This window comes from Lithobates pipiens, unplaced genomic scaffold (genome assembly GCF_037356315.1).
Source record: "Lithobates pipiens isolate NorthernLeopardFrog02 unplaced genomic scaffold, aLitPip1_a1.2 Scaffold_18, whole genome shotgun sequence".
In the NCBI taxonomy this organism is placed as follows: Eukaryota; Metazoa; Chordata; class Amphibia; order Anura; family Ranidae; genus Lithobates; species Lithobates pipiens.
Window position 1 is genome coordinate 525,053,896 of NW_027507758.1, and position 23,496 is coordinate 525,077,391.

At 42.5% G+C, this 23,496-nt stretch overlaps 1 protein-coding gene across 1 annotated transcript in view; it reads right to left on the reverse strand.

Annotated features, from left to right (window-relative positions):
• The window catches only part of NOL10 (nucleolar protein 10), a gene marked incomplete in the record, with an annotated part of 98,108 nt that overhangs the window by 59,561 nt on the left and 15,051 nt on the right, over positions 1–23,496 (reverse strand). Inside the window, 8 exon segments of the mRNA XM_077488783.1 lie at positions 3,814–3,866; positions 6,150–6,216; positions 6,433–6,582; positions 13,446–13,524; positions 17,184–17,269; positions 19,736–19,796; positions 20,027–20,092; positions 22,962–23,098. Of these exon segments, the coding sequence (XP_077344909.1) occupies positions 3,814–3,866; positions 6,150–6,216; positions 6,433–6,582; positions 13,446–13,524; positions 17,184–17,269; positions 19,736–19,796; positions 20,027–20,092; positions 22,962–23,098 (699 nt within the window).

Here is a 23,496-nt window from a genome sequence, read left to right on the forward strand (position 1 = left end):
ACCAGACTGGGTTTCCCTGGAGAATCAAGCAGCCCCAGATTACACCATTGAATCTCTCCTCTGGTCCCCTCCAAGGCTCCGGCCCCCCATCCTCTCCCCGATTCTATCACAATCGCTTTGTCTATGGGACAGGTTGAAAAAATCCCCCCACCTCATTTCGCACCTAAAACCATTAGCTCAATTATTCAACAACCCAGACTTCCCACCGGGCCAGGAGCCCACGGCTTTTAGATGGTGGATGGATAAGGGTCTATATCGAATAGGGCACTTTCTGGACGCTCGAGGCCCTATTACCCTGGGACATTGTGTGAACCAGCTCGAGATGCCTCCTTCAGAACGCTTTAGGTTCTACCAAATCCGGCACTTCCTTCTACAGCTTTGTACGGGTAGGCAGGCCTCCTCAGGCTGCACTCCGTACGAATCATGGTGCGGACAGGCCACGGAACAGAGAGGGGCGGTCTCAGTGGTATACAAGGCCCTTGCTCATCAACCTAATAGATCCTCTTACATGACAGCTTGGGAGACTGAACTAGCACTTAGCACGACGGTAGAGCAGTGGCAGGCCTCCTTCTCCAGAGCCTTTAAAGGCATTAGAAATGTCTCACTAATTGAAGCCAATGTAAAGGTCCTTACCAGGTGGTACCTAACCCCCTCGAGACTCTCCCTAATGTTCCCCTCAGCTGACCCCAGCTGCTTCCGGGGATGCCACCTGATGGGGACCATGGCCCACATCTGGTGGGAATGCCCCAGAATTAGGCCTTTCTGGAAAAGAATCCTAGCCTTAATAAAGAATATCACTAACCATACCCTCCCGAGAAGCCCTGCCATTGCCCTACTCAATGCTAATCTCCCTGGGATCCCGAAACATACTCGTAAACTAATTCAATTTATATTCCTGGGTGCCAAAATGACAATAGCCAAGGCTTGGAAACTCCCTAAAGTTCCCTTTGCAGCCGTCGTTAAAAAAAATTATTGGATAATGGTGCAAGAGAAACTTACCGCCATTCTTTTAGATTCCACGGCTCAGTTCGAGGCTACGTGGGAGCCTTGGGCTCAATACATGGGCATTTCACTTATCCCAGGAGTCCGACCCTAGTTCCCTTGACCACTCTCGGCTTTGAAGGTTGCTCGACTGCGGACACGCCCCCCCCCCCCCCCCATCTCCCTCTTCCCACACCTCTCACCCCTTGTTTGTCGGTACAGAGTCTTGTTTTATTTTGTTTTGTTTGGTTCTATTTTGTTGCCTCACTCTCCAGGACCCTTATGGCTCTCCTCTTTTCTTCTTTTCATGTTATATAATACTGGAGAGATGAGGTGTGGGAACATCAGTCACACCCCTAACGTAGTACCCCACCTCCATGGCTATGGAGGTCTCACACCTCTTGTAGAATGCACCGGACGCCACGGGACTCCTTCCCTGCACAGTGTGCTCCCAGTCGGGGTGCAGGGGAGGACTGACTAGTGCCCCCCAGATTAAACCTCTATATGTCACAAGCAAGTGAGAAGGGCGATTATCCTGAAACATATTTATATTTTAATTCCTTGTCGATGTCCTAAGCAACCTTTCATGTATTCCTTATCTGTGACTTTTACCTCCGACAAGTGAGCAAGATTATCTGTACTTTTCTGTTTTGTTTCTCTTTGATATGTAAAATCAATAAAAACTTTTGAAAGTAAAAAACGCACCAAAAGGCACTAAAATGCATCAAAAACGCACTGAACCCTAATACAGTGAAATAAAAAAAAAGCACCTGTAATGCATTTAGAAACATGTTAAAAATGTGCAAGTATAAACACATGGGGTAAGGATCTTGAGCGTGTTTTTGTTGTGTTTACCAGCCCTTAAAGTGGAATTACACTGCATCTGAGCACCACAAACCAAAAAATATATATTTAAATTCACTTTTCGGCTATAGCAGGGGTAGGGAACCTATGGCTCTCGAGCCAGATGTGGCTCTTTTGGTGGCTGCATCTGGCTCTCACCTCTCAATCCGCGGATTGCGTGGTGTGCCGATCTGTGGATTGAGCCCATAGGAAAGGCCTCAGCTTCAGCCTAGCTCCGTAGCTGTGACCATCTTGGTACACCCGGCGGTGGACTAGGTAAGCGTCACTCTGACATCCTCATCACCCGCCTCAACTGCTTGTGGATCTGCCTGTGTAGTGGTAAGCAAGCAGACAATCGTAGGGGAGATAACGTGGATATTACAGTTATAATTGAAATTATTAATCGATTAAAAGAAAAAATATATAGTTTTAAGCATATTGTATGGCTCTCGTGGAATTACATTTAAAAATATGTGGCGTTCATGGCTCTCTCAGCCAAAAAGGTTCCCTACCCCTGGGCTATAGGAAGAGCGTAAGCCTGCCTGGCGGCCTGAAATACCTATGAACCCGCTCAGCATCATCATGCAAGTTCAACGTCCAGCGCATGAACACACCGCTAGCGATGGCTATGTAGCAGCATGGTCTCTCCACTTGGCCATGGATGGCCAGAGACACACATCGTGGAGTTCATGATTGTGGCTGTAGAAAAGGAATCTGCTTATACCACCGGCCATAGCACCTGGGAATGTACGATCCCCTTCATGCCTCAAAGCATATCTCTGGAACTCCATGTATTCCTGCAATAGTTGATCCCTTTAGCCCGTTTACTTGACACATCACTTATCCACCAAGTGGGACCCCATTCCATTGGGACTAGCACTTCCAGGCCCTGGAAGCTAATGACTTCTACAGGTTTATATGTGATTATTGCATACATCACTATTGCAGGCAACAAATGAAACCGTTTATTGGATGAACCATACAAGTGCAGGCATTTTTCTTTGAGATTCATTACAGTGTGTCTCTTAGGAGCCAGCAGCCTGTTCTATACATATTGTTAGAAACCTATGATTCACTAGGTTCCAGTAAGCAGTAGCCATACCAGCAGCTACTTGTGTCCAGTCATTATGGATGTCATCTTTTGAGGCAGTGCATCAGTTGTCTTGCAGGACTAATTCAAGCAACAGCTGTCACATTCATGTGCTGCCATTTTGACTCTTATGCACACAGCTCCAAAGCCCATGAAAATATAGGCATCTTGTATTGTATCATAGATGGCGATCCCATACCAGGAGTTTTAGTATTTGCTACTTTTTATTAAATATCAAGCAGGTTTACCATACATTTTTTGCTTTTCAATACCCCCGTGGGCCATACACGCATGGACCGCCTTTTTAGGACCCTTTTTCGGTGCATCCTTTGCTCCTTTTTCAAGCGGTAATTACCGCAGGTGATCCATGTATAACCTTTTTGTTATTTGTTTTGTTCGTTTTTCTACACTTGTTTGTATGTCCATTGTTCAAGTACCACACTCCTATTTAGCAGCATGGAACTCAACAAACTATAACCTGTGTGGATATTGTCTTCTAGCTATCTTAGCTATGTTTTTATTTAAAATTCATGAATACATTTTTGTAATTCATTCCTAGATTCCAGTATTGCCTTTTGCCGCCATGGTAGCTGCTTTATTCTCTCGGATTCCCCCACTTAAGGTGTTCTCCCCAAATTTTTTTCTTTGGTTCATTATGCTTGGCTACGGCAACAACACCCCCCCCCCATGGGTGAACAGCACCGGGTTTATATTAAATTAACATATAGTAGAGGTGCCAGTGAACCTGTCATTTCTTGGGTTTGAACATTAACAGAAGGCATCATAGTAAAGACAAAAAAGAACAAAAGAAAACAAAAAAAACAAAACAGAACAGCGGCAACAGGTTTACTTTAGTATCTGCTATATATCACACAGGAGGACCTTTCTAATGAACATACCGGAATGTAGTAGACGTTCATTTTTGGTGCTTCGTTAGCAGTGAACAGCATTCCTGAGGACACAAACAGCAACAAGCCATAAAAACATGTTTATACAAACACTGGACACCTGGCAGCTGTACAGGGCTGATACCACAAAATTCCTGATGAAAGGAGCATGGGAAAGGTCTGTGTCACACAATCCACCACCACTGTCAGCAGGGGACACCAACCAGGAAGAACCAAGATAGCAATATAAAAGACACACTAACAACAACAAATGTATAATAAAAAACAAAGGTAATCATATATGCATACGTGAGAAGGACAGTGATGCAGAAAATGTAACCCTGTGCACTTCCACACTATAGTTACTGAAACAGGACGATTTAGACGGTAAGAGGTGCACTTAAAGTAGAACTATAGGCAAAACTTTGTTTTTCATTTTGGATAGAGTAAAGCTGGATACACATTATACAATTTTTGTTGTTGAATTTAGATTTACCTTCAACTATGTAGTGGAAGGGCATCAGTGATTGCATACAAATGGAAAGTGTTTAGATTTAACCTCATATTATATTGTTTTGGTAAATCAAAAGAAAATTGTATTGTGTGTAGCCAGCTTTAGGGAGGGTTATAACCCCTGTCAGTTTTCTTTTTCGCTGCCTGTGTCCCATTGTGAAGATTTCCCTTCACTTCCTGTCCCATAGCCAAACAGGAAGTGAGAGGAAATCCCAGCAAATTAAGTTAATTCTTTGGAGACTCCCAGGTCACCAGAACTTATGTCCCCATTGGAAGATTTCCCCTCTATTACATTACTGGAGGCAACCCAAAATTTGGCGTTTTATTTTACTGATAATAGTAATCCCTCTCCACTCTGTCCAAAATGGGAAAAAAAAGTTTTGCCTTTAGTTATACTTTAATTATAAAGCACACTTCTCAGTTCTGCTTTCAGAAGGTTCAGAGCAAGAAACAACACATATCAGTTTTCCTGCTCATGCCCTGAGCAATGAGAAGGTGGGTGCAGGGAGGAAGATCTTACAATCTTCAGATGCTCTGATGTAATCCTCAAATAACATGAAGGCAAAGAGCTGACACTCTAACAAATGCCAATCTGTTCCACCATGGCAAGAAACATCTTTTCAGTAAGCCGCACAATCCCATACATGGCAGGATAAAGAGGCTTGATCATTATTGCTTGGGAAATTCAGTCTAATATAGTTCATAGATGAGACAAACTCCCACTTAGGTTTAGTTCTGGATAAGGTAGTAATTGGTTAGCGTTTGTGTTCAGTTTTTACTTGCAGTCTGTTGTCCCTATTGTGTAGATTTCCCCTGGCTTCTTTTCTGGAAAGGTAGTGACCTCAAATCTACCCAGTGGGGAAATTAATTAAGTAAAATGGGGAAAGGTAAAACTGGCTATACACTGATTGAAATATGGCCAATTCAGCTGGGACTGGCCGAACGTCAACCAGTGTGTGGTCACTATTGCTCGACTTCTGTCGAAGGGACTTGCTGGAAAAACTATTGCGGAACAATGACTGCAGCCACTGATCAGTGTACTCGGACAGAGGTGGGTAGGTGCCGCTGAAAGAATACAATGTTCTGCCATGGGAAGCTTTCTTCATCCCCCTCCTTTGTGTGGATGGGGGAATCTTCCTGAATGTAAAAATAATTATTGGTTTGTGTCCAGCTTTAGAATCTCAGAGTGCTACAGTCTGCATCTTCCTGCCCCAGTGACAATCTGCAATCATTCCATGTGTTCCTATTACAGGAACAGGAGTGAAAGGGATATATTCTCACTTGGGTTACAGACTGCAGACCTTGTGAACAAACATAACGGAGTTTTATAAATTAAAATAAACAGTATGCTGGCAGAGGAAAAAGGTTCATCTTTGCTGAGGGCATAGCTGTGAGATGGACTGTATACTGACAAGAGATCCAATGAAAAGTATGCGGTCTGCAGAGGGAGAGTGTAAAGGGAGAGGACGGGCCTGCAGAGGGAGAGGACGGGCCTGCAGAGGGAGAGGACGGGCCTGCAGAGGGAGAGGACGGGCCTGCAGAGGGAGAGGACGGGCCTGCAGAGGGAGAGGACGGGCCTGCAGAGGGAGAGGGCAGAGGGAGAGGGCGGGTAGAGAGCATAAAGGGAGAGGACGGGCCTGCAGAGGTAGAGGACGGGCCTGCAGAGGGAGAGGGCAGAGGGAGAGGGCGGGTAGAGAGAGTAAAGGGAGAGGACGGGCCTGCAGAGGGATAGGGCGGAGAGAGAGGGCTGGCCTGCAGAGGGAGAGAGTAAAGGGAGAGGATGGGCCTGCAAAGGGAGAGGAGCCACAATTTAATTCTACTCATGGTAGACTTACCTGAATTAGGATATAAGCACACATCATTCACATCAGCCTCTGGTTCAATAGATGTAAAGATTTTGCCCTATGTGAAGGAAAGTTTGGATGTCAGTCATGAAATCTTTACAAAGAGCCATGTCCTGTGGATGGTTATAGAAGGTCCATGTAGCAGAACATGCAAGCACCAAATTCTGGCTTCAGAATGTGACCTTTCTATAGACTGGATTTATAGTAAGTACCACAGATATTTCATATTAGAAGTCTGTTGTATTAAAGCACACATATTAATCATCACACTTACATTATCTTTATTCCACATTTTGACGATTCGGGAGTCCGCCGTTATGACCAGCTCTAGAGAATTATGAAACTGGATGGACTTGATGGGTAGCCCGTACTGGTGATCTTTCATAATCAGGGGGCGGTTGGACCGGAGATCATACAGAAGCACCTGGACACAAGCAGGAAAAGATTAAAATCACAGACCTAGATTGTGCAAAGTTGGCCATGTGCATGCCGGCTGAATGGAAAAAAAATACAACAGATTGCTCCAGCCATACTACACAGTGAGGATGGACAAATTCTATCCTGAGGTTATTGTATTTTGTAATCCAGCTCTGTCAGCTGTCAATACAAAGTGTGCATCGGATTGGATATAGGCACGGTTTGGCTAACAATTTTCCACCCAATTCCTTCCTATTTTCAAGAGATGTCAGGCAGGTGGTAGCCAGAGGTAGGCAGAGCCACCTACTGAGCAAATTTAGGCTAGTTTCTAACTGAATAGAGATGTGCCCATATCTTGCTCTTTAATGGTGTACACCTTCTTATATTATGTGCTGCACAGTCACCAACCCCATCCTTGCTGTTCTGATATGTAATTGATGTACCTGGCCGCTGTTGATATTCTCTGTGCCTTGTGCTGTTTAAATAACCTTCCCCATGTGCCTACTGGTCTTATTAAATGTTTTTCTGCCCTGTGTGGAGGCTTTTCTTGTTGTCTGCGTATTTTTATACCACCACAAAAACCTTCAGAAATAAAATCGGTTGTTTTTTAACAAAAAGTTTTTATTGAGTTATGCTATTATACATATAGTGAGGGACACAGAGCAACAAGGGCATCACTGAACCAAACAATCAAGCTTACAATAAATAACATCACCAACAATAACCTGAGGAAAGGGCTTTCTTGGTTTTTAATGCATGAAGAATGATCTGACCTGTGGTTACAAATCTGCTATAAAAGGTAAGATGAGCAATACGAAGCACAGAGTCTCCGATAATAACATTCAGCAGATATACAGCTACTGGGCTAGAGGCGTTCCTAGGCACAGGAGATGTGATGGTATTCTTCAGAAAAAAAAAAAATATTCTTAACCTAAAAATTCAACATCTGCAGATAACAATATTGTAGCAGCTGACTTAATAATAGGACACTTACCTGTCCACGGATCCATCGCTGCTGTCGCCTGAGACAGATTTTCAGCCAAGTTTGGGTTCCGGCGCCAGCATGTTTACTTTGGGAAGCCAGCCGTGACTGCTTGCGGCTTCACACTTTGTGAATGGTTTTGCAGCTTTCTGGGGCATGTGACATGTTCCAGAAGGCTGTGAGGGGAAAGGGGGGATGGACCGAACTTCCGCTCGGATCGCCGTGGTAATCCGAGCAGAAGTGTGAGTGGGTACCTGGTTTTGACAGGACTCACTGTAAAAGAAGTGCCAAAACTTTTGGGTGAAGTTACACTTTAAGACAATAGGTAGATGTGTCAGGGTATTTCCAGGCACAAAATTTTTTTTTGTGCTCCCTATAAGATAGCAAATCCTTAGTTTTGAGTTTAAGTTCACTTCAAAGCAAAGAATGGATCTTCCTTCCACAGCTGGAAATTAGTTTGAAAACAGTAAAGCAGGTACAACTTTAGCTCACAATGCATTAAGGGACTCAAGCTAGGCACAGACCTGTAGATTTCTCTCACTCAGCTTGAATCAGTTAATTTCACCTTTCACAATAAATAGCACAGATAAAGGCATTTCCCCGGCCAGCTATTGTAATTAGAAGCCTATGGGACCCTTGGCTGCGGAATACCCAAACACTGACTGCATCAGTTTGGATACAGTCAATGTTTGGCTAACAATTTTACACCAGGCTCCTTTGACAAATGTTCATTAAAAAAATCAAATGTTGTAGAGCCAGATGGTACCAACAGGACCACTCACAGTTTAAATCTTGGCCAAGCTCAGCAAGAATCAAATAAAATTCTAACCGTGTATGCCCAGCTTTATTCAGTAAACCCTTACAAAAAGTAGTGAAAATAAGCAGAGGGCTGTAATGCATAGTAACTAGAGGTGCACCGAAATTTCGGCCGCTGAAAAGCAGATGAAAACTGTTTTTTTTTTTGGCCGAAAGAAAAAAAAACAGCCAATACCGAAAGGGTGTGTGGTCTACCCTGGGTGCCACCCATTGCGGAAGTGTCATTAATGCTGTCCAGTCCTCCACTCCCTTCTCCTCGCCGCGATCTTCATGTGTCATGAGCTGAATAGCCCAGGCCAGTTTAACAATGTCCCACCTCCAGTGATAGACAGCACACTGATCCAATGCCGGGACACTGAATCAGTGTGATGAGATCATAGGAGGCGGGACATTGTTACTGCAGTCCAGGCAATTCAAATCCAGGTCTGTGACACACGGAGATCACCGCTGATCTGGGCAAAGGTAGGCTGCAAATGATAGGCACTGGGTAGGCTGCTGGGCACAGGTAGGCTGCATATGACAGGCACTGGTGAGACTGCTGGGCACAGGTAGGCAGCATATGACGGGCACTGGTTAGGCTGCATTGATTTCTTTTATCATGTCTGCAGTCTCTGACCATCGCCTGCATCATGTCTGCTAGAGGTGCACTGAATGGAAATTCTGCTAATACTATTGGCAATGTGTTCAAGTTTAAGTAAGAGACTGAGGACACGATACAAGAGATGGTCAGAGACTGAGGACACGATTATTTGCTGTTTTTCAATTAATTGGCATCGGCCAATTGTGCCGATAAAAAGGCTGATTATAACTAAAGCACTACTTGCAAATGACTTCTGCAATAGAAATCAATGCAAGTTGACTGAGTCTTCAGTGAAGACTTTCCTCCTCTCTGGGCAGTCTGCCAAGAAAAGAGCAAAGAGATACAATGTTTACACTTCTGAATGAACTGAACTCTGTGTGTAGGAGTTCTCAGTTTACCCATTTAAAAACTAAGGCCCCTTTCACGCGGACGATCTGTTCAGGTCTGCCTGTCAAGTTTTTCAGGCGGACCTGAACGGATGCTCCATAGAGCTCTATGGCGTGTCGGATGTCAGCGGTGACAAGTCCGTTGACATGCGACTGCTCCAATCCGAAAAAGTGTGGCGGAGGAAAAAGCTATTTTTTCATCCATCATCGGATCGGATGACGACGGACGCTGCGGTCCGTCGTCACCCGATCACCCATAGGGGAGAGCGGCGCTTTGACCGGTCCATCCCCTCGCAGTGTGCAGAGACGGACCTGTCATCTTCCTGCTCAGCGGAGATCACTCCGGCGATCCCCGCTGAGCAAGCGGATATCCACGGGGCGGATCAGCACTGATCCGCCCCATGTGAAAGGACCCTAAATCTTTTCTGACACTTGGTGCTTACAAGTAAAAATCCTGTATTTTTGCCAGAAAATCACTTGGATTTTAGGGAATAAAATAGCGGTAATTGCAATATTTTATGTCACACGGCATTTGCGCAGAGGTCTTTCAAACGCATTTTTTTTTTGAAAAAAAAAAAACTAATAGTAAAGTTAACCCATTTTTTTCCATCCAAAAGTTTTGACTACCTGTTTTTATTTAATATATATATATATATATTTTTTTGAAATCTAAATTATGCATACATGTAAACTGATTGGAGGTTTGTTTTGTTTAATAAATGTTTAAATGTAAGAAATTTTCTCTATCACTTATTAAGGCTTATAAAACACTGCTAGTTTAGCGGTGCTTTACCATCATTTTAGCGCATATAACCCAGCTAGCGGCCGAGGAAGAGGTTAAATGCGCCCGTGAAGCGCCGCTGCCAATTCATATAAATGGGCAGGAGTGGGGGAGGAGCGGTATACACCACTCCAAAGGTGCTGCTTGCAGGACTTTTTTTTAACATCCTGCCAGCGCATCGCCTCAGTGTGAAAGCACTCTGTCTTTCACAGACTGCAGGGGAGCCTCTAGACACGATACAAGAGATGGCCAGAGACCGAGGACGCGATACAAGAGATGGCCAGAGACCGAGGACGCGACACAAGACATGGCCAGAGACCGAGGACGCGACACAAGACATGGCCAGAGACCGAGGACGCGACACAAGACATGGCCAGAGACCGAGGACGCGACACAAGAGATGGCCAGAGACCGAGGACTCGACACAAGAGATGGCCAGAGACCGAGGACGCGACACAAGAGATGGCCAGAGACCGAGGACGCGACACAAGAGATGGCCAGAGACCGAGGACGCGATACAAGAGATGGTTAGAGACTGCAGACTGCATTTTTCTTGACCTTTCTTGCACTAAAAAGGTGCCAATAATGGGCAACAATAAATTCATATTAATTGAAATATTAATAAAAAAAAGTTGAATACAATTAAATATAAAAATATAAATATTTTTTAAAAACTGTCATTTTTGATATTAGTTTTCGGCCTAGTGCATCCTTCATTTTTGGTTTCGGCATGAAGATTTCCATTCTGTGCACCCCTAATAGCAATCAAATTAGATTGCATGGACTAATACAAAACTCTGTGCTAATAAAATAATTATTACACAATCTAAAAATTAAAAGGCCGATTTACAGTAGCAGAAAAGCACAATATAAGAAAAACTATAAAAGGCTTGTAAGTCATTTCCTCTAAGCCACTGATGACAACTTGGTGGTGTCCCCATGCTAAGTCCTTGGGAGGTTCATGGCAGTTTAATTACTATTGGACAGAGTAGTTTTATAGTGCACTGTTCATAGTGCTTAGGGCAAATAATTATGTGAGATCACATTAAAGCAGTTGTATACCCGCATAAATTATTATAATTTTTTTTAACCTGTAAGGCAAAAGGCATAATAAGCTAGTATGCAACGCATACTAGCTCCTTATAAAACACTTACCTTACGCAGCGTTGGCAGCTGTTCTTGGTCCACACCGAGGGAGCTGAATTTCCCCTTGGCGTGTCTTCCGGGTTTACGGCTCCAACGCTGTGAGTGGCCGGAGTTGCAATGTCATCACTCCCATGCATGCAGGAGACCTCTATCCGGCAAGGTCCAGGTGCGTATGCCGGACTTTAGCTGGACCTTCACAGCGCATGCACCGCTGACGTCAGCGGCTGCATGCAAAGTGAATATCTCCTAAACCATACTGGTTAAGCAGATATTAATTTTACCTCCAGGTAAGTCTCATTATAAGCTTACCTGTAGGTAAAAAATACAAAAAAAAGGGTATACAACCGCTTTAAGTTTTTATCATTGATCTTACTGAATGAACAATGTCACACTATTGGGGATTTGCTCTTCTAGCTCAGGCTTCCATTAGACAGACTGAAGGCTATATTATACCACAATAAAATTCCTATGACAGCTTCATATTTAGAGCATATGACCTTTGTACTGAGGCACCTTGCAGGGCTCTCTAGCAGCAGTGTGCCCAGTCACTGCATTTTAGTGTACCCAGGAGGGACAGGAGTAGCATCCAGCAACATTACCTGCAGCCTGTCAAAGTCTATGGCAGGCTGCAGTTAGAGGGGCTGAACGTTCTACCACGTGGTGCACACGTTTAGGGCCCTATGAGCTCAGAACAATATCTCTTATTACAGATATGTAGAATAATAAGGGCCTACTTATTTCCAGCTGAGGAAACCTAGGCAGGCTAGAATTATATGAGCGAGGAGGACAGTGTGTTCTTTCAGTAACTAACCAATTTCCTATGGAAGGTCATATTTACTGGTGAAGTTCGCTCACTAGATGTTTTTGGAGATACCACCCCCTCATCTTAATTGTAAATGACTACAGAGTACAATGTGTCATCAACAAACATATGGAGGAAAGCATAAGAAGCTAAAGGAAATCACTAAAAAGGTGCCCAACATATGATTAAAGCCAAAAGCTTTTTTTTCTCATCTTGCATATGGAATGGTGAAAAACATTTTTTTTTTTCCAAGCTCTGCCCCATTAAGTGGATATATTCTACAGATTTCAACATCTATTTTCTCTGTTAATTCTTTATGAACTTTGGAAACCATTTCTTTGCAATTAAAGAACATCTACAGGTCCTTAATGCTTTGGGATTAGTCTACATTTTACTAAAGAAAGTTGGCCCAGATCGAATATTCCTCTGAAAATACATCTTATTAGGGGAAAAATAAAAATTGTAAACAAATAATTCTACTGAAAAATTTGATTTCCATTTTGCAGTAGAAAATGTAATAAGAAAGGGAAATATTTTAATATTTAAAAGGAAAACTACAATGGTTTCTGATGAATTTCTGTATATATATGTTGGAAGTTCAGCACCGTTCATATCAGGGTCCCTCCAGAGGTTGCTAGAAATTTGCAATTTCTGCCTTTCAAATAAGTTCCAACTGACACCATTGATCTTTTTAGCCATTTAGGGGCTAATTCTTCACAAGTATAAGGAGTATTCTTTCCACTGACCATCACACTAATGTATCATGAGTTGTAGATATAGTCATTTTTTTTAAGCAGGGTTCCCTGGAACCTGGAAAGTTATATCAAGGGTTCCTCTGTGCTGAAAAGGTTAAGTAAGGTTGGTATACATGCTTACGGGTAGCCTGGGCATACCAGTCTGGTCCTGATAGGTGTGAGGGAGGAGGTATGACTCTCCCCATTTATTCAGTCACTTATGTAATCTATTGTTCTCCTTCTATTCAAAAACCTATGTCACAACAAAGCTCTCATTTGAGCACCAGAAGCTATCTGAGCCACCTGATAGATACAAATGTAAGTATTTGTATATAACACTTACTGAAAAATAAAAAAATAAAGTAAATAATAAAAATAAAAAATGTATACATTTTATTATAAATAATATATACACACACACACATCATAAATATATCATTCACCCTAAATAAAATAATATTATATATATTTATATATATATATATATATATATATATATATATATATATATATATATATATATATATATATATATATATATATATATATATATATATATATATATATATATATAATCTGAACAGATTAAATAACATGAAGGAGAGCAAGCAGGGAGGTAACCTATGTATAACACTGTATGTACCTGACCAGTTGAAGTGCCTACAGCCATTTGCAGAGGTCCATTAAATTTCAGAGCAGACACAGATGGTAATCCATTGATTCTAAAAGAAGGAGATAGCAGATAAGCATTATCTTTTTTTTTTTTACCTAGCATAAAGTCATACAAACACATGATACAGTTTATTGGAGTCCTTGGCTCAGCAGTTTATTCAAAAAAACTTTAGTGTTAATGTAGAGATGACACTTTGGACAAGGTGTCTGTCATGTAAAAATTTAGTTTTTGTCTCAGAACAGTAAAGGGATTCTGAGGGTTAATTGTGTAGGTTTACCTTTGACATCAGTTTGGCTGGGCTGTGTTAGAGTTCTGCCTGGTCATGTGTACAGTGAGGTGCACATGACAGGCCCAGAACCAGGGCTGGTTGGATGCTTTGGGTATCAGCATTCCCCGGAACTAATCAGTGGGTGCGCCGGGCCCCGCTGAGGAGTCTGGGGAAGGGTACTTAAGATGTTGAAGTCACGTGTTCTGGGTTCATTTGTGAGGCCATAGCGGCCTGTTCCTGGTTCTGGACCGGGGTAGTCATGCAAGGGGTCCCGGTCACGGGAGCGTTTGTCCCTCCGCAACATGCTTCAGATGGTTAACCCCAATAGACTCGCCTGGTCTGGGGTAAAGATCCGTCTGTTCCCGAGTGTCGGAACCGGCTGGTCTGAGGCGCAGTAACTGAAGGAGGATTCAATGCGTCCGGGTGTGCTCTCAGCATGGAGGGGCACCGCAGCTCGTAAGCGACTGGGGGAGGACTCTTCGGAGGATGGGCCAACAGGCTGGCATCCCGAGAAGTGCCTGGTTGCTGGGTTGTAAAGGACACTGACAAATTCAGGAGACAGAGAACGTTCCAGGTACTGAGGAAAAGGTTCCAGTTCACTTCTGTTACAAATTACTCAAAGTCAGAGATTTCACAAGTTCTGGATCAAAGTGCCGATTGCCATAATCTCTGGCTAGAGATTTGTTCAGCTTTGAAGCGCCCAGCTGCGAGTGGCTACTCTCTGGGTGGTATTAGACTTTCTGGCATAATCAGTTCAAGGTGCCTGAGTTTCTTCACCCTTGCCCTCTGTTCACATACGAGACTGTGTTTGTTGGATGTTACCCCTGCAAATAAAAACCTTTCTAAAGGATTTTTATGGTGTCAGTGTTCAAAGTTGTTGGGTACTAACCCTGGGAACCCCTAGACGTAGAAGAACAAGCCGAGAGGAGGTAACCGGTAAGCCCAAAAGTTAAGGTCGCCCTGCCAAGGGTTATGGCCGCTACATTAAAAAGAACTAAATATGGATCGTGGAGGTCTCCCACAATTGTGTTTGAACTGTTAAAAGCCAAACTGTCATGGATAATGGCTAATGAACACATTGACCATCTTGCATGATAAACTTGCCTTTTTTGAGAAAATATGGGATCCTTGGATCAAATATATATCCAATGCCACTTGAATATCTTATATGGGTGACTATCTGGATTGGTAAGGCAGTTTTCTATCTCCTATCCCCTTTTTTTTTTCTTCTTCTTTCCTCCTCTCGCATTTTCATTTGGTACTTATTTTAAATCATTGCCCGGCTACCGGGAGCGTTGTCAGACTGTACTTACAATGCCTTCTGCATCACAGGAATGATGTAGTTGTTTCTATCTTTCTATTATCTATACTTTTCTGTTATAAGTTAATGTGAACTGCGATTATATGCCAAAACATCTGTACTTTTTGTACCTTTTTGAAATACTTAATAAAAATTGGAAAGAAAAAGAATTACCTATATCCATAAATGAGTATTTCTGGAACACTTGGAACCAAGATTAAAGAATAAAATATTAATAAGGATCTGTACTGTGAAAGCTTTGCCAAGCAGAAGACAAAGGTCTAGTCACTAGTAAGGACTAAAGGCTCCCTACAGTTGATCTTTTCCCCATTATGACCTCCTTGTGCTTGGCTGATGCCTGGTAGGCAATAATTAAAAAGCAGCAGCAAAGGCGGAGGAAGCAAGGATATGAAGACTGCATAAAGCAGAAGCAGGGAGGAACCTTGCACTGCAGGTCCTCAGGTACAGCTTCCTCTTCAGCAAGGAGAACAGTGAGCAGCACAGTAGTGACATTGCCATACAAAATACCACTTCAAAGCTGATGAGACTTACAGTCAGAGGCTGCAGTGCCTTAGATGATCTCACACTGCTGATATCAAACTATTCTTTAGGACCAAGCCATTTTAGGAAACGCACTTCTGCTTTTTAATTAAGAATTCAAGACACAAGGTATATTTTTACAGGGTATTGCTTAGGAACAGTTCAAATTCCTAGACATTTCCATCCGCTTTAAAAAAATAAAAAAGCCTTAACCACTTCAATACAGGGCACTTAAACACCTTCCTGCCCAGACCAATTTTGAGCTTTCAGCGCTGTCGCACTTTGAATGACAATTGCGCGGTCATGCTACACTGTACCCAAATGAAATTTTTATCATTTTTTCCCACAAATAGAGCTTTCTTTTGGTGGTATTTGATCACCTCTACGGTTTTTATTTTTTGCGCTACAAATAAAAAAATACCGAAAATTTTGAAAAAAGAAAATGTTTTTTTTGTTTCAGTTTCAAAACTTTGTAAATAAGTACGTTTTCTCCTTCACTGATGGGCACTGATAAGGCGGCACTGATGGGCACCAATGTAGCACCAATGAAGTGGCACGGATGGGCGACACGGACGGACACTGATAGGTGGCACAAATTGGCACTGATAGCTGGCACGGATAGGTGGCACAAATTGGCACTGATAGGTGGCACGGATGGGCACGGATAGGCGGCACGGATGGGCGGCACAGGTGGGCACTCATAGGCGGCACAGGTGGGCACTCATAGGCGGCATCGGTGTTATACTATAGTAATGGATGCCAATCAGTGCCAAACAATAATGCATGCCAATCAGTGATGCCCATTGTGGGCACTGATTGGCATCCATTATGGGCACTGATTGCCACCCATTGTGCTGACTGGCATCCCTGGTGGTCTAGGGAGGATTATGACCTTTATTACCTTTTCCCTGGTGGTCTGGTGGCGTCCCTGGTGGTCCAGTGTGGGCATCCTCGGGGGGCTGTGCTGATAATCGATCAGCACAGACCCCCCCTGTCAGAGGAGCAGCCGATCGGCTCTCCTCTACTCGCGTCTGACAGACGCGAGTGAGGGAAAGCCGATCACCGGCTCTTCCCATTTACACTATGATCAGCCGTCTCCGTCGGAGACTCTTTACCGAGATCATAGTTGACAGGTGTCAGACTGACACCCCGCAACAACGATCGCCGCGATGCGCGCCCCCGGGGGCGCGCAGCGGCTCATAATCCTGATCACGTCATATGACGTCCGGTCAGGATTATGAAACCACTTTGCCGCCGTCAATTGCCTATAGGGCGGGCGGCAAGTGGTTAATGTAACTGTTTTCAAAGTAGGGAAGAACCTCAGTGAGGGATTTTATTGCTTTCTGTGTACCTTGGGGAACATCTCCTCCTGTCCTAATGAGCAGAAACAAATGAATAGTAAGGTTTTTTTTTTTTTTTTTATGTGATTGCACATTGGCAGGATCATTTACAGTTAGCTGCTCTCTTCCACATGTTTTTCTGAACTCTCAAGGAGATTTTATAGGCAGACCATTTCAATAGCTGGTATATGCTCAGATCTAAGATTCAATTGTGCGTGAATAATGGCATATACATATAAACTTTTACTTGTTTAACCTACTCTGTATCCTCTGTAACACTGCTCAAGGCACAGTCCAGAATCCCGACTCGTGTTCTTGTCCGTGGGTCCCAGCATTCCACCTTACCCTAGAGGAGAATAACCAAAAACAGTTGGAGTATTATTTTAGGAAATACATGACAGGGATGCAATTTGTAATTCCAAGTGCTGTGGAAATGATTAAACTTATTAAAGTGGATGTTCGGGTAAATTCTAACTAAGGCTAAACCTAGTTCCACCCCTATTCTAAGACTAATCCTATCTAACCCTGTAAAGAAAAAAAAATGTGTATACTTTCCTCTTCTGTAGCTGCTCCGGTCACATGATCTCTCCAGAAGCAGCTTCAATGTAGAGGAGGGAGAGCGACAATGGCTGCCCCATAGTAAGCCTATGGGCGATGTCATCTCCCAGGCATTTGCAGCCGCTGTCATCAATCCCTCCCCTACACTGAAGTTGCTGCTGGAGAGATCATGTGACCAGACCAGAGCGGCTTCATAACAGGTAAGTATACACATCCTTTTTTCTTTAAAGGGTTAGATAGAATAGTCTTAGAATGGGAGTGGGAGTAGATTTAGCCTTTAACCAAATTTGCCTAAACTTCCACCTCAAAACCACTTTACATACTGTATACACAAATTAAAGCAGACCTTCCATGTTCCATGTCCAGTCTGCCTCATCTCTAGCCTCCTACCCACGCAAACTAAATTAGCTTAAAAAAATAAATAAATAAAATGAAGACGTGGGAAAAAAAAAAAAAAAAAAAAAAAAAAAAAAAACACAACCTTACTTTGGATTTAGCTTTCAAAGCCTCCAGGAGGCAAAGAATGATGTCACTGCACTTCATTGCTGCCTCCTGGGTGCTTAATGGCCTTCCTACAATAGCTTGTGGTGCATTCTTACTGAGGGCCCAACTTTCCTAGGATGGAGCAGTAATGTCCACCGTGCTACTTAAAAAATGGGACTAAGGCAAGTTGTTCACGTTTTTTTTTAATCAAATCTTTATTTTTAAAGTGGTTGTAACACTTCATGTTTTTTTTAAATAAAAATAACAAACATGCCTATACTTACCAGCTCTGTGCAATGGTTTTGCACAGAACAGCCCTGAAACTCTTCTTCTGGGGTTCCCAGTCGGTGCTCCAGGCTGCTCCTCATTGGGTGCCCCCAGGAAAAGACACTTTCCCTGGGGTCACCCTTCCTTGCTCGCTCCTGAGTCCCGCTGCTGCATCCATTTATACAGACGCAGACTTGGCCCCACACCCACGTCACAGGATTTGATTGACAGCAGTGGGAGCAATCGCTAATTATTACTAATATTACTCATTAGTAATAAGTTGAACCATACATTTTTCATGGAAGGTCCTATTTGATTAATCGGGCTGGACATAAATCCTTGACATTTTATGGGAACATCTTGGGAACGTAGACTGAATGTCCTATGACTACAGAACAATCAAGATTAGGATGATTGTTTATATTGTTATTAGAACAAAGGGTTAAGGTCTGGTGCCAGAGTATTTTTTAATTGTGGTTTGCATCCCCATTGGATGATTTTCTCTCACTTTCAGTCCTGGTGAAGGCATGGATGTGAAGTGCAACTTTTTTTTTCTCCTCTTTGAAACGTATTCTTCCTTGATAATGAAAATGCACCAGTGGCTGTCAACAATCAGTCTGTGTAAACAATATCATCTGACCGTTTACCATAAAAGGGAAAATAAAAAGTGACTACAGTTCCACTTAAAGCGGTTGTATACCACCCACATTTATTTATTTTATACACCTGTAAGGCAAAAGGCATAATGAGCTAGTATCACAGCTCCAGATCTGTGAGTGGCTGAAGCCACGATGTCATCACTCCCGCGCATGAGCGCGGGAGACTTCTTTCCACCAAAGTCCAGAGTCTGTCGGGCTTTCAGCCAAGAATCCCCGGTGCGCTTGCTGAAGTCAGCAGCTCATTGCGAGGGGAATATTTCCTAAACCTTATAGGTTTAGGAGATATTTTTACCTACAGGTAAGTCAGAACATTAGTATCTGTTAGATGACTTCAGGCTGGCCCCTTTCGCAGGTATGGCTATGTAAGACATAAAAAATAACCATTCTATTAAATAATATTTTGGTTAAACATAAGTGTCTATACGTTTAAAAACCAGTAATGCATGATCTCAACCTGCTCTGCTCAGCCTCAGTTGCTCTCCATTTTTAGGCACTGTGCCGAATTTGTAGATGCTGATTTGCTGACAGCCTAAAGATTTACTGCTGCTCAGGAGCTCTGAGCTTCAGGAAAAATCGCGGCCTCCAGCAAGAAGAAACAGGAGCAATGCTGGAGGCAATTTACAGCACACACTAATTTTGGTAGCATAATTATTAATGTAGAATTTATGTTCCTTGCTAAAGAGCATTATTTTTTATCAAGTTGTTATGGGTAAAGTTCTGCTTTACATCAGACCATTGGGGACAGAATATAAAGCTCCAGTATCTAGTGCAGGTATTGGGATACATGCTCTGTGTTATACAGCCAGGTAATACAACCTTAAATGTAAAAACTAAAAAAAGTTTACCTCTGTTGTGCCAGCAGCAAATAAATGGTGTTCAGAATTGATGTCACAGACATTGATCTGTCTGAAAGAGAAAGAAATGTTCAAGGCATACGTTTGTAAACACCCAACAGTTTAAACCATAAAGAAAATAAAGAACATACTGAACAACAGAAACAGGCCAGATCCCATGAAGTGTAAGGTGCTGTGATCTGGTGACTAAGTATTGTATTTCTATTGTATCTGCCACTTTAGCGCCATCTAGTGGTTCAAACACAACACTGATAATTAAAATTTCAGAGGACATTTACTTACGAGCCATCAGTCTGGAGGGAATTCAGAAATCTTCCCTGTTCTAAGTTTAGCCGGAAGACCTCAGAGCTGGGGAACAAAAACAAAAAAAAGTTTTATAAACATAACTTCACCAAATATGTAACCGTGAAACAAAACTGGTATTTAAAATACATTTCTACAATTTGGTTTAGTCCCTCCTTCCTAAAAAGAGTACATCCATCATAAGTGGCATCTGCCACGTATGATGTGCCTAATAGATCAATAAAACTTCCCCAATAATAAACAATTCTTAGGCCTGTAGTGAGTAAGATTCAATGGACAAGATCAGCTGTATTTAACTACTTATATATTTATATAAATGTAGAAAATCTTTTCCACTGGAGTGTTATCTAAGGACTAAGGCACACTACTGATCTTGTTGCTGGTGACAGCTTGCCAATACCAGGATTGCTATACAGGGCAGAGAACTATTCACCACGCATCATTCCCTCACTGCAGGATGAGGGAGGTCGCAAGCGGGTGACATTCTGCAGTGTTCCCATTAGCCGAAGAATGATGCATGGAAAGTTATCTTCTCTATACTTCCTGGTTGTCCTACCACTGACAGTTGTCACCAGTGAGCGTATCGCCAGCGTGCCCTAGGCCTTAGTCGAGAAATAGATGAGAAATATGTTGAACTGCCCGAAACAGCTCTATAAATTTGCAGATTTCAAATGTCCCATTACAAGTCTTCAGATTAGTCTCCTTTTATCTCCTGCACAGCAGCATCCATAGAAAAAAAAGGAAGGGGAGACCTAGGAGCCAATCAAACTCTGCTGCAATGCGCATGTGTTAACAGCAAACATTCTCATAGGAGAGAAATAGCAAAGTGAACACGCTGATGGGCTCATGCTTGGTGTGTTTTTTGTTTGTTTTTTTGACCAAGCTGTGCTGCCGCAGCAGAGGAGGACAAGGCTGGCATATGATGTCTGGATCACAAAACTGTTGCACAGAATTACATTTTTACCACCAATTTAAAGCGGTTCTGCATCTAAAATAAAAATATTAAAAGGCAGCAGCTACTAATATTGCAGCTGCTGACTTTTAATAAAATCACACTTACCTGTCCCAGGGTCCATCGATGTCGGCGGCAGATGACGAGCGATCGCTCGTCTCGCTGCTGCCCCCGCAGCCATCCTCTGTCAGAGAATCGGGAAGTGAAGCATTACAGCTTCACTGCCCAGTTCTCGTCTCTTATGGTCCCCCGCTGTGTCTCTGGGAACTGGGGGGGTGGGGGGGGGGGGGCGGTCTGGCCGGAAGTGGGTGCAGATACCTGGATTATCCAGGTAACTGCACCCCCTCCCCCTGAAAGGTGCCGATTGTGGCACTGGAGGGGAGAGGGATCAGATTAGCGGAACTTCCCCTGTAGGGTGAAGAACCGCTTTAACCACTTCAATATCAGGCACTTCCTGCCCAGGCCAATTTTTATCACTGTCTCACTTTAAATGACAATTGCACAGTTATGCAACACTGTACCCAAACTGCATTTTTTATCATTTTGTTCACACAACTATAGCTTTCTTTACATGGTATTTATTCACCACTGTGTTTTTTCTTTTTTTTTGCTAGATAAAATTTTGAAAAACAAAACAAAACACGTCTTTATTAATTTTGTTTATAATATTTATATAAATATTTAGCAAATAAATAATTGTTCTTTAGAAAATGTAAGCCAAGATGTATTCTGCTACATTTCTTTGGAGAAAATAACCCAAATCAGTGTCTATTATTTAGTCTGTAGGAAAGTTCTATATCCACAAACAATGGTATATATCTGAAAACTGATCAATCCATGACAGAACATGATAAAAATGACTCATGTAGGGTTAAATATTGATGTAATCAAAAAATGTAGCGCTAAAATAACATATAAATTGTGAAAGAAAATAACTCTTAAACCCAATAAAATTAACAGTGAAAGGACTTATTCAATGACAGCATGCATAAAATATGTTATGCTGCCCAATAGGAAACAAATAAAATAGTCAACGTGGAACAGAATGTAAAAAAATAATGGTGACCAAATATGTGAACAAAAATGTCCAACTGGAGCAAATCCATTGTTTACAACTGTCAGGTGATCTGCTGTGATTGGTCACATGGTACACTGATCAGTCATTGGCTGTATCCACCAGTGACAGATCAAATAATGTCCACTCACAAGGAGGAGTGTCCGACGCGAAAATGTACAGACATGATCAATATATCATTTGTTTACATCATGATTCCACTGTCTCCCCTCGCACCTAAGAGACCAATCTAATCACAAACATCAGCATAATATTATTTCTGTTCACAGCAGCCTTTAAGTAAGTCTATCTTCTGGAAGAACCAATAGGATAAAGCTGAGGGTGGGAGGAAAAAGGCACTTCAGGGCACCCCGTTTCAATATTGTTAAGGGAAATAGATACAGACTTATTTAGGGCCAACTCACATAAATATGCAGGGTGGGAAACCCATGTTCCTTGCGTTTCCCGGACTGAGTTCAAAACGCACTGAGCTTGTGATCTGTAGCGGGTGTCAGTGCAATGCTATCGACATCCCAAAGTGCAATTGCCTGCACCGGACTGGAATTCTGTACCATGCGTTCCTGTTGATGTGCATTTTGTAAAGTAGTGTATGCACTACTTCTGCTGTGGTCCGGTGCGATTTCAGCCAAATTCAAATGAATGGGCTGAAATCGCACTGCACTCGGATCGCATGTGAATCGCACAGCAAGTTCCTGTGCAATTCATGGTGTGAACCGGTGCTAAAACAAACATATATGGCACAGTAACCACTGGTTTAGGAATATATTCAATTTGATTTATTTTACATAATAAAGAATAACTATGAAAGTATAGTCCTTTAACTTTATTGCCCCAAAACAGCCCAAGAATACAAAATAACTCACAAACATTTACCAGTATCTCATTACCTTGCTCCAACAAAATACAGATCACAGGATGGGTAATGATAGGAAAAATCTCTGCCGAACTTGGGTATCCTAAGCCTGTAGTAACGGCCATGCTGAGAGTGGAATTCTACATATCTGTCACTTTGCAGGAAGACGATCTGAGGGGGAAATTACAAAATTTGTGTTATACTTACACCTACTAAGAACCAGAGAGCTGTCCATGTAAGGAAGCAGTTTAATAATCTCTACACAACTATAGATTTGCTTACCTTACAGCCAAATCAGCCTCTTACTAAATATTAATCCTCAGTTACCTGTTCAGTTGATGCAGCTTTAGGAGAGAAGCAGCTCTAACAGGCAGGACTTGAAGCCGTATTAAACCCAAAACGTAATATATTGCACCTTACCAATTATTAGATGTGGTGGCTGCATTCGTTTTCTCATTTTTTTTCCCTTTGTTCTCACCTGGTGATCTGTCCAGTAACAAACCTCTTGTATTAGAGTGCCTCCCGCTCTGGATGAAGGTGCACAGGGGCACCTCTGGACAGCAGCATTT